The sequence below is a fragment of the Ursus arctos genome, chromosome X (genome assembly GCF_023065955.2).
Source record: "Ursus arctos isolate Adak ecotype North America chromosome X, UrsArc2.0, whole genome shotgun sequence".
NCBI classification, from domain to species: domain Eukaryota; kingdom Metazoa; phylum Chordata; class Mammalia; order Carnivora; family Ursidae; genus Ursus; species Ursus arctos.
In genome coordinates, this window is record NC_079873.1 from 78,949,966 (window position 1) to 78,961,698 (window position 11,733).

General features: G+C 48.7%; 1 protein-coding gene across 1 annotated transcript; it reads right to left on the bottom strand.

Moving 5' to 3' along the window:
* Window positions 1–644: 644 nt before the first annotated feature.
* LOC130544139 (nuclear RNA export factor 2-like) lies at window positions 645–10,280 on the bottom strand. The gene is made up of 20 exons (XM_057314504.1): window positions 10,108–10,280; window positions 9,722–9,875; window positions 9,336–9,419; window positions 9,117–9,221; window positions 8,920–9,000; window positions 8,730–8,799; window positions 8,494–8,582; window positions 8,266–8,373; window positions 7,979–8,088; window positions 6,274–6,310; window positions 5,823–5,891; window positions 5,681–5,736; window positions 5,434–5,541; window positions 5,255–5,313; window positions 5,030–5,145; window positions 4,895–4,937; window positions 4,249–4,321; window positions 3,507–3,689; window positions 822–882; window positions 645–689 (listed from the first exon to the last, which is right to left on the bottom strand). The coding sequence occupies exons 1-20, from the start codon at window positions 10,140–10,142 to the stop codon at window positions 645–647; spliced, it is 1,686 nt and encodes a 561-aa protein (XP_057170487.1). The 5' UTR covers window positions 10,143–10,280.
* Between the last annotated feature and the right edge of the window lie 1,453 nt (window positions 10,281–11,733).

Sequence of the window (11,733 nt, forward strand, 5' to 3'; positions counted from 1 at the left end):
GTGTGGAAAGGCCCATTTCCCATTCACCTGTGTGCAAGTCATAAAATTGTTGACGGTATGCCTTTGAATGCATTCAAATGATTAGGAATAAGAAGTAAATAGAGGTGAGTCCTCATCTTCCTTCCTTCTACTGCCCTAACTAGCTAGTAGGCAGCCCTTGCAAAGCCCCTATTTGTTCCAGGTCACACGCCTGCTTTTGCAGGCCTCCAGGAAGAGCATTTGACTGAGTGACACTATTTCCAAAGGCCAATCCCTGGAAGCAGCATGTGTCCTTTATCATCAGAATTTATTGACATACTACCTATGGAGCCAAACCTGTGTACCTGCCGGGAACTGCCAGGGTGAATAATGTCGGGGAGAGGACAGGGCCTTTCCGTCCTGGACTCACTGGCTCATGGTTGGGAGAAGGGCAGTCCAGGACACACAACATACAACATGCAACACAACTCTTTATTATGAACATAAACGGCAATCATGAGTGGGGAGAATACATGGAACAACTGATCCTTCAGGTGGTTATGTTACCTGGCCTGCAAGGTAATTTTGATTTCTCTTGGTCAGTCAGGCCTCCAACCCCAGTCATGGGCATGGCCTCAGGCTGGAGAAAAGAGAAACAATGATGACGTGGACATCCAAGGCTTCTTTTAGGCGATTTGCTTGAAGGCCTCCTCTGGGATCTTGCCCTCGTTCTGGAGGAAAGGAGTTGGGACATCAGAAGAGCCAGATTCGGAGTTTCATTCGTTCATCATTTCATTCATTCCCTCCACCTGAAGGCCCAGAAACGCCCATCTGTAGCCTGCTTAATGATTCCTAGGCCTCACCTTGAGCATCATGAAGACCTGGCCAGCACTGGTGTAGTTCCACTCGTTGTCCTGAAGGCACCTGGCGTGGGAGAACAGGTGATCTCGGTTAGTATCATAGTACAGACATGCTGACCATGTGATGCTAAATCTGTGCCACTTTTTTGCTGGGATGCATGTACCAGTATGAACGCTACGTGCAATGATGAAGAAAGACCTAGTGAAATGTCTATCGCTGCCATTCATCCCCACTAGAATTCAAAAAAGAAAAATAGACCTTTCCAAAACAACAAGGGAACTTAATATATATTGATAAAGAAAGACATTCAAGAAAACAAATGGAGGGGCGCCTGGGTGGCGCAGTCGTTAAGCGTCTGCCTTCAGCTCAGGGCGTGATCCCGGCGTTCTGGGATCGAGCCCCACATCAGGCTCTTCCGCTATGAGCCTGCTTCTTCCTCTCCCACTCCCCCTGCTTGTGTTCCCTCTCTCGCTGGCTGTCTCTATTTCTGCCGAGTAAATAAATAAAATCTAAAAAAAAAAAAAAAAGGAAAATTTTAAAGTACAAGTTTCCAATCATTTTTATTGAGGTATAATGCACATACCATTTTATTATTTTTATGCACATACCATTCTAAAGTGTACAATTCAGTGTTTTCTTAGTATAGTCACAAGATTGCACAACCTTCACCATTACCTAATTCCCAAATAATTTTATCACCTAAAAAAACCTCCTTCAACATTAGAGATGACTCTCTATTCCTCCCCTTTCCCCAGACCCTGGAAACTAATCTGCTTTTGGTCCCTGTGGATTTGCCTATGCTGGGCATGTCATATAAATGGAATCAAACAAATGTGTGACCTTTTGAGGCTGGCTTCTTTCACTTAGCATGCTTTCAAGGTTCATCCGTGGCATGGCTTATATCAGAACTGTATTCTTTTTTATGACTGAATAATATTCTACCATGTGCATGTACCAGATTTGTTTATCCATTCATCAGCTAAAGCACATTTGGGTTGTTTCCACTTTGGGGCTATTATGAGTAATGCTGCTATGAACATTCCCGCAGAGGTTTTAGAGTGAACATGTTTTCATTAGATACTTGGGCGTGGAATTACTGGGTCATAGGATAACTCCATAGTCAACATTTTGGGGAACTGCCAAAATGTTTTCCCCCAACCACTGCTCCATTTTATATTCTCATCAATAATACATAAGCTCTCCAATTGCTCCACATCTGCACCAACACTTGTTATCATTCATTTTATTGATGAAAGCCATCCCAGTGGGTGTGAAGTGGTAACTCATGGTGGTTTTAACCTGCACTCCCTTAATGACTAATGGTGCTGAGAAGTTTCTCATGTGCTCCTTGGCCCCTTGTATATCTTTTGGGAGAAATGTCTATTCAGAGCCCCTTTCCACTTTTTTGAATTGGGTTGTTTGTCCTTTTGCTGTTGAGCTGCAAGGGTTCTTCATATATTCTTGTCAGATATGTGATTTGCAAATATTTTCTCCCATTCCTTTGGCAGGAGTTTTACTCTTTTTGATAGTGTCCATTGGTGTACAACAGCTTTTTAATTTTGATGAAGCCCAATTTATCTATCTTTTCTTTGGTTGCTCGTGCTTTTGGTGTCATATGTAAGAAACACTTGCCTAACTAATGAAGACTTACACCTATGTTGTCTTCTACGGTTTTTATAGTTTTAGCTCTTATAACCTTTAGATCTTTGATCCATTTAGAGTCTATGTGTGTACAGGATGTGAATCTGGGGTCAAAATTCATTGTTTTGCATGTGGATATCCAGTTGTCCCAGTACCATTTGCCGAAAAGACCATTTTTTTCTTTCCAACAGATTTTTTTTTTCAGCACTCTCATTGACAATCAATTGACTGTAAATGTGAGGGTTTATTTGTGGGCTCTCAGTTCTACTCTCTTGATTCATGCACTGCCTGTATGCCAGCACCACATAGTCCTGATTACTGTACCTTTGTAGCAAGTTTTGAAATTAGGAAGCGTGAGTCCTCTAACTTTGTTCTTTTCTTTCGAGACTGTTTTGGTGCACTTACATATGAAGTTTAGGATAACCTTGTCAATTTTTGCAGAGCAGGATTTTGACAGGGATTGTGTTGAATCTGTAGATTGCTCTACTGCCATCTTAACAATATTAAGCCATTTAGCAATATTCCACCCCATGGAAATGGGGTGTCTTTCCATTTATTTAATTTTTTTCAACAATGTGTTATGGATTTCAGAGTATAAGATTTGTGCTTCTTTTGTTACATTTGTTTCCAAATATTTTACTACTTTGATGCTATTGTAAATGGGCTTGTTTTCTTAATTTCATTTTTGGACTGCTCATTGCAAGCACATAGAAACGCAAATGAGTTTTGTACATTGGTCTTTTATCCTGTAACCCTGCTGAGTTTATTAGTTCTAGTAGCTTTTTGGTGGAATCTTTCGGATTTTCTATATATAAGACAATGTCATTGAGCATTATACTATTTTTTTAATCCTTCACATATATAATAGTATGATACCTTTTCCATGGGCTTGCTTTCTTTCTTTCTTTCTTTCCTTCCTTTTTGGAAGCGAACTATCCAAAATGTTACTTTTCCAAATTCCCTGCGAGGTTCTTTGATTCACACTCCTACTCCACCCAAGTCGCTGTCCCAACTCACCCTTCTTCCCATGCATACCCAGCACTCACTTCTGAGACCACTCGAGTTTCATCCCAGACTGAGTGGAAAAAGCATGCACCATTTCCTGCTGCTCCTGGGAGAGGGTGGGCATGGTGCTGGAGGTCAGTGTAGGCTCTTGGTTGGAGAATGCACTCCGAGTCTCATTGGGGGTGGCATCTCTCACAAACAGCTCATCATTCACGATGCATAGACTGAAGGGAAAATGGGCCCTCAGACAAGTGGATGAATGTACAACTCCACATCCCCAACAATGATCCTGCTCCCACTGCCATTCGGGAACCAGATTCCTTCCATACCCCTACTGTGCCTGCCCCCCCCCCATACCCAGATTCCTGGGCTGGTGCCTCCACCCCTCCCACAGAGCCCACCTTTGCAGGGACTGTCTACCAACCTCACTAGATGTGTACTTAACCTGCAACCCAGGGATGATTTTACACCCACATTCATCCCTTACAATAGCCCAAAGGAATGGACGGTCTAATCCCCATTTTTTGAAGGAAGACAATGAGTCACAGAGAGGTCACATGACTTAACCAAGATCACACACACCCAGAGAGTGCTGGGGTCAAGAAGAGAACCCAGTGCTCTAACTCCAGAGCCCATGCTCTTAACCACCAGACCAGACTGCTCCTTGGAGCTACCTGTTGGCTTTCCACAATACTGAGAAAACCAAGATGTCTTCACCACCATGCTCCCACACCCCTGAGCCCAGGCTGGGATGAGCATTCCCACCTACAATGTAGCACTCACCTGGAATTGCTGGCAGGGGTGGCGATGAAGGTCCGGGTGAAGGCACGAACAGAACCCTGAGACTTTCCCTCCACTTCAACAACAAACAACAATACCCCCTTAGGGTCACACATGCTTCACATGCCCACACAGTGTTCCCCAGTCAGGGTCTGACTTGATACTCATGCTGGAGGGGACAGTTGTTCACTGGGAGTCGGGGTGTCTGGTATGGGGATGGCAACAGTAGAAACAGTCTGCTCCCAGTGACAGGGCCTCTACTATGTGACAGGAGCTGTGACAACCACTTCACAAGTTCACTCGATGCATTTTTCACAGCTGCCCGAGAGGTGGGTGTTATTAGCCCCATTTTGCAAACGAGGGAACTTAGAGGTTAAGTAACCACCCCAAGTGGTTCTCAGAATAAGATCTGGGATGACAGCCATGAAATTCCACAGACAGTGTCCCTATTGCCCAAGCTGTTTGGGGCAGACAGGCATAGACCCGGTCCAGACCAGGATGGTTTGGGGACAGCATGGAGGCAGGAGAACAAAGAGGGAATAGGAAGAGAAGGAAAGGGATCAGGGAAGCTGGGACAGTTCTGAGAGGGAGCCCAGCCAGTGGGGAGGGAGCAGTAGGGCATCTGGGGAGGGGCTCTATGCACACTCACCTTCCTTGAACACCCCGTTGACAGAGAAGCAGAGCATCTTCTCCTGAAAGGGAAGGGCCCGGGTGCTAAGTCACTTAAACTTCCTACCCACCTGTGGCTTTCTGGGGCTGCCCTTGGGAGGAAGCAGGTGCTCACCGTCTGGAACCACATGTCCACCAAGAAGGAGCTGAAGTCATGCTGAGTTTTGGGCAGCACACAGAGGGAGCGCACGATGTCACATTTTGTATGCTTCAGCGGCTGAACACGCAGGGCTATGGGGAGAGGAGAAGCAAGCGAAGGTCGGGGGTTGCCACACCCTGGGCCCTATAATACCCCTGCACACCCCCTTTCCCTGCCCAGTCTTCTCCATCACACACGCACAGGGGTCCTTGGGCTTCTTCATATTCCTGCTTTCCTTGAAGTACTCGCACAAGCTGCTTCTGGCAGAGAAAGAGGAACAGAAGGTGTTGGTCTGGCCAGTGGGGGTGTTTCCAGGAGCTGCCCTGTGTCCACTGGGGAGCCACAGGGCCCAGGAACAGAGTCTGAGCTTTGCTACTCACGCGGCTGGCTCCCCGGGGTTGAAGGGAATGGCCAGGGAGAAGCAGGCCTCATCGTGGTAGGCACCGAGGAGACCCTGACGGTCTCCAGAATCGTAGATCATATAGTACCTGTGGGACAGTAATGAGGACAGTCTGTCTCTGTGGTCTGGACCCCAAATGCGATTTCAAGATCCAGTCAGCAGTCCTGAGCTTGGGTGGCCTCACCCATCCTAGCCATCCCCTTCCCCAGATTCCCAGGAGTACTTACTGCTGCAGGAATTGCAGGACTAGACTCTTCAGTGCATCAGATCCTTTGTAGCTTTCCTGGAATCAAAAGACATTTGAGACTATGTGGCTGATAAAGCCTCCTTTGTAATACCCCAAATGCTGTTTGATCAATTTTCCCTCACCTTGCAGGGCTTTATCAAGCAGGGTGTGTCAGTATCCATGATAACTGGCGGTGATAACTCCTGGCCATCCTGGAGAAGGGAAGAAGTCAGCAGTGGAGACCAGGGAGGTGGCCCTGGATGATCAGGGGTAAAGATGAGCCCAAAAGAGGGTGAGGGTCAGAGGTTAAGTATGAAAGGGCACTGGAAATCACATGGACAAGATTTCAGTGGGTGTCTTCATCATGAGTTCCTGAAAGTATTTATACTATTATATGCAGCGTGTGTGTGTGTGTGTGTGTGTGTGTTGACATTTTTCCAGAGAGCATATTCGTGTCTTTTTCAGGAGTCCTGGTCCCCTAAAATGGATAAGGTCTGACACAAACATGTAATCTAGGCAAGACCCAAAGGGCTTGAGGGCAGGTGTGGAGGTGATCAGTGTTAGTAAGAGACAATGATGAATGTAGGTACTTACCAGGCGTAACAACTTAGGAAAACAATCCCTGATGGCACTGTCCAAAACCCAAAATAGAAAGAAGTGACTTATAGGACAGGGTTGCAAAGCCTCTCTCCTTCCCTTTCCCTCCCTTCCCTCCCTCTCCTTTCCACTGGGTAGCTCCCACCTGAACTGCCCTGACTCCCTTCTTCAGTGCTACGAGAAGCACTATTTAGAGCCCAGTCTCCAGGACTGCCTTCCCCTTCCTGCCTCCCTTCCTTTCTCCAAGTCCCCACTGAAGACTCCAGAGAGAAGAGGGAATGGAGTGGGAGCCCAGGGCTCTGCTACCTCACTAGGGGTCCAGCATGGTGCAGGACCATGATAACCCCTCAGGGATGGCCCAAGATGCTGGGGCAGGGAGGTGAGTGAGGCAAGGCCCAGGAGGCAGGGAGGGAGAGGGAGGGGGGATGAAGACAGAAGAAGGAGTGAAGGTAGGAGGGGAGAAGCGGGGGAGACATAGGGGAACCAGAGACAAAGGAGGAAGAGAAGGCAAAGCAAAAGGAAGGGAAAGAAGCTCTACCATGGTGGTGGGGATGAGGAGGAAGAGAGAGGAAGGGGGGAAATGGCTCCCCGGCTGCAGTCCTTTCCTTCATCTGCTCTGGCTGGCCCTGGCACCCAAGGTAGGAATGGAAAACATGCAGGTGTTGGGCTGGGGGCCCATTGCATGCTGGTTGAACCTTTGTCAACTGTGTGAGCTCAGTCTGAGCCGGGCGTGGGAAACGAGGCAGCCACGGGGGCAGGAGACCTTCCCCAGAGGGAGTACCAGGTCAGGCCCCAGGTCAGCATGGGGCTGAGAGTCTGTGGCCCCCTCTTATGATCACCGCCTTCCCTCCTGATGGCCCCAGTGCATCTGTGCCTGTCTCAGTCAGTTCCTAGCCTGAGGAATCATACCTGTGCTGGGCTACCCAGGGCTCCTCTGAAGGACCAATCGGGATGATGTGATGTGTGGAGGGAAGGGAGGGAAATGTGCCTCTGAGAGGCCTGTCCTTCTGTCCTCTCAAGCACCTCTGCCCTCTGCCTTCCATTCCTGCCTCAGGAAGCCCTCTGCTCACTGGCAGTCACGCACTTCTGGCCTCTTGACTCAGGGAACCCTGGTTTCTCCCAAGGAGGGCCCCACTCCTGGCAGCGGGTCAGAGTAATGGATGTCATCATGATGGCAGCCATTCATGGCTTTGGCCCTCAGCATGGGGCAGGAAAGCCACCATGACAGCCTGAGATTAGAAGAGAAACCCTTTTGGAGCAAAGGAAGGGGGTTCCCTCTCAGAACAAGGGAGGGAAGCCCCATCTCAGCAGGGAGTAGGAAAGCCTGTCTCAGCATGAGGCCCTGGGCTGGAGGACCCTTCTCAGTCCAGGGCACCAGCATCTGGCTCAAGGCTGCTCAGCCCTGGTCCTGGGGAGGAGGAGGAGCCCTGCTTCCTGGAGCACACTCTTGGAGGGCATGCTAAAGAACGCTGACTGCAGAGAGGTGGAACACAGACCCCAGACCAAGAGAACAGGTGAGCAGTTCAGAGAAAGGAAACTCCTTGCAGGTGAGGGACACGGAGAGAGGAGAAGGTGGGGCCTTATGGCCATTCCAGAGGACCCGGCTTGCAGCCTTCCTGCATACATGCATTCATTCTCAGGGACAGTTCAGGCTCCCAGGGCCCAAAGGTCCCCAGGAAGGGTGACAGGGATTCACACTGACCTTATGTAGGTGGGCTGGTCTGGAAAGGTGTCACACAAGGGGTTCCCTTCTAGCCAAAGCTCTTCAAGATCCAGCCCTTTCATCTTGTTTAACTCCCACACCAAGTGCAGCTAAGAAATATGGAGAAGAAACTGGCAAGGGGTCCCAGGGAAAGAGAGACACACAGGCCCCTGCACCCCTAGCCCCCACCTTTCCACACAGGTACCTTCTCCTGCCTCCTGTCATCACTCTGATGAGCACTACCACCCACTGTCAACCCCAACTTTGATCTGGCTCCCTCTTCTCACCTCATTTTTGGAGAGGTTCAGGATCTTGACTGTGGGGACCATCTCTATAATGTCAGACAGGCCATCCAGCCTGTACAGTTTGTTGTTGCTCAAGTTCAAGGACAACAGCTGTTGGTGAAGAAGAGTTAGAGTGACAGTTACTGTCTAGGACCTCAGAGACAAATCTGTCCTCCACCCCATGAGTTCCACCCCCTACCATTAATAACAGCACTGGGCCTAAGGCCTCACCTCGGGGTAATTCTCCTCAATGATCTGCAGAGTGGCAGCCATGCAGTTTCTTCGATTCAGGATTAAATCTATATCATGGCCCACCAAGTCTTCAGGAAGCCGAGAGGAAGCAATCAGAAGGCTGAGAGGGGTCCAGGGCCAGCACCAAAGCCTCCCCATGTCACCAACCCTCAGTCTCCCTCCCAGGCAGATCCCTATGCCCTCACCTGCCCTAGAATTACTGCTGTCAAGTGTACCTGGGTCAAAGCGGAGACTCTGGAGGTCAAGAGCTTGCTGGGAGACGTCATAGCGTTTGTTCATGGTCAGCTGCAGAGAGAGGTGGAGAGAGCCACCGAGAGGCGCTGGTGGGGATAGGGAAACCAGGGGCTGGAGGAAGAAGAGGTGGGTCTGGGTGTGGGCACACAGTGGGCTTTGAGCCTGCATTACCTTTAACTGCTCCATTTGTTCTGGTTCCAACTTATACCGCACAGAGTAGGGTACAATAGAGGGATTGACAAAGATAGATACCTGCAGGAAGGAGAGGTGGGGTAAGCACCAGGAACTCTCATTCTAAAGAAGACAACCAGCCCCTGCCCTGTCCTCCTGCCCTGGGACCAGGTAGAGGTAATGCCCTCAACACATACCTTTCGGTTCTCCTCGTCACAAATCTTGTAGCTGACATCCTTCAATGCAGAGGCAGTGTCAACATCCCGGACAAAGAACCGAGCCTGGTTTTTCACGTAGTGAAACTGCAGGCGGGGGAGGCAACAATAATTTTGGAGGATAGAGTCTTCCTGCTCAGTGGGCTCCCCCCGCCCCCACTTCCCTGTGCCCACTCATCTGGCTTCACCATCCTCTCTTACATCCACTGGAGTGAAGGGGACACTGCAAAGGCTCTGGATTGAACTCATTAGCCATGTCTTGTCATACTTTCTCCCACAGGGAATCTAAAGGTGAAAAGAAGGGATGGGAGTAAGGAGAGATAACAGAGACTTAAAGCTGGAAAACAGACCCAACAGCATTCTTGTCTGACCCTCTACTGAGCTTTAGAGGGGTTCGAAAGAAGGGAGCACTGGCATTACTTCTTATTTTTGTGCCAAATATGGATTTCCTAGACCCTCCAATGGAAACAAATCTCCATTGGAAAGCTCTCCTCCAAATAATTGACGTAAGGTTGTTTAATGTGGTCTTCCTTTTTCACAAGGTTCCAGGGTATTCTATCTAATGCAGGCCTTGCCAAGACACTCACGGTGATCTTGAACCAGCTCCCTGGGGTTCCATCTTGTGTGTTCTCCCCCATTTCTCTCCTCAGAGTTTTTCTATCTCTCCACACGGTAATATGCATATGGCCTTCATTTTGCCATTTCACTCTCCTCTTGTCGCGCCGCGTGCTATAGGGAGCGCTGTGAAGGGGAAGTGGAGAGGAGGAGGGTGGCCATAAATGCTAAGAAAGTCTTCTTCTATACACCCTCACCTCTCTGTCACCAGGACTACAGTTAGGATTGCTTAACCATTATTCCACTTCCGGCATTCTTCAGTTTTCCAGTGAGAGAAGAAAAAGAAGACCAGGGAGCGTGAAAGACTCGCACCGTCCCAGGGGCTGCTACATGCAAAACAGTCTGCCCAGTCACTTACTGTCTTACTTGGGGCTCCTCCTGGACATCCCTCATCAACACATTTCCATCATCCTCCTGGAGGTGTGAAGGCTGAGGCTCATATCCACCACGTTGATAAGGAGGGCTCCTCTTGCCAAAATTACCTCGGAAAGAACTCCAAACTTTCTTTCTTCCTTGAGGTGAGCTACCACCATCATTGTATTCTCAAAAGGGAAACAAAAATACAAGTTTGAAGGCACATCAGTGGTCCACTTACCGTGTACCACATCTTAGGCTAACACCATGGTAGGGCAAGCAAAGTGTCAACCTGCCCTAAGGGTCCAGTCCCCCAAACCCCGGAAAGGAAACTCCTCCGCTTGTCCAGATACGAGAGCCTTATTTGACAGATGGCACGATCAGGGGAGGAATCCTGGGGGAGGAGGAGGAGGAGGAGGAGGAGGAGGAAATTGTATTGAACCTTTTAAAGAATGAAGCAGGATTTATAAAAAACAGAGATGTGTGCATCCATGGATTAGATGGGTTATATCTTCCACCAGGAAGATATCTGAATTGTGCCTTCTCTCAGGCCTGCCTAAAAGCCACAGGAGGGGCGCCTGGGTGGCTCAGTCCTTAAGCATCTGCCTTCGGCTTGGGTCAGGATCCCAGGGTCCTGGGATGGAGTCCTGCATCGGACTCCCTGCTCGGCGGGAAGCCTGCTTCTCCCTCTCCCACTCCCCTTGCTTGTGTTCCCTCTCTCGCTGCCTCTCTCTGTCAAATAAATAAATAAAAAGTAAATAAATAAAATCTTTTAAAAAATAAAATAAAAACCACACCAATACCAGGGAGGCAATCTCTCTCATGCTTCCCCAATACAATCAGCCCCCCAAACTGATCCCACTATCAGCAAGCTGTACTTCCTTTGCTGGTGCAGTTCAAGTTTAACATCAGGTGGGACTGATGCAACAGCCTCCTAAGCTGTCCCCCTCCCTCCCGCCTCGCTGTCAACAATACTCAGTTTGAAATATCCAGAGTGAGCTTTCTTTTTGCCCAGCCTGAAATGCCTTTCAGCAGAGGGGACAACTCTTCCTAACCTCAGCTCCTCTGTAAAATGACCTGAATGACAAACTGGGATGATATGTCAACTACCGCTTCCAAGTGTGTAGGGATTCTTCTTTCTTCGTTCTATTATTGATTTCTGACATGGGTCCATTATGGTCAGAGAATGTGCTCCGTGCGATTTCAATTCTTTTAAAATTTGCTGAAGTTTGACGGTCCAGGAGATGATCTAGCTTGATGAATATTAAAGGAAAAACTCAAATATTAAAAGGAGGGATAACGGCCCATGGTCAATGTATGGTGTATGGGGGCATCAGAGTCATTTTTGAGAACTGACATTACTTCAGAAATAACGTTGTCAAGGGGAAAGTGTTAAAAGCGAGCCGGCTAACAGCTACGGCAATCCTCAGACCGACCAGCTAAGCTGGGTGCCTAAACAGGGCCAGAGGCCTCCCTCATCAAGGTGATTCAGTCAGGAGCAATCTCAAGCATAGCCTTGTTTTGGGAATCTCACAGGAGAGTGGGCATCAGATTAAACAGCCAGAGAGACCACGCACACACATGTGTGTGCACGCACGCACGCATATCCACTTACTGAAGGGTTGCATCT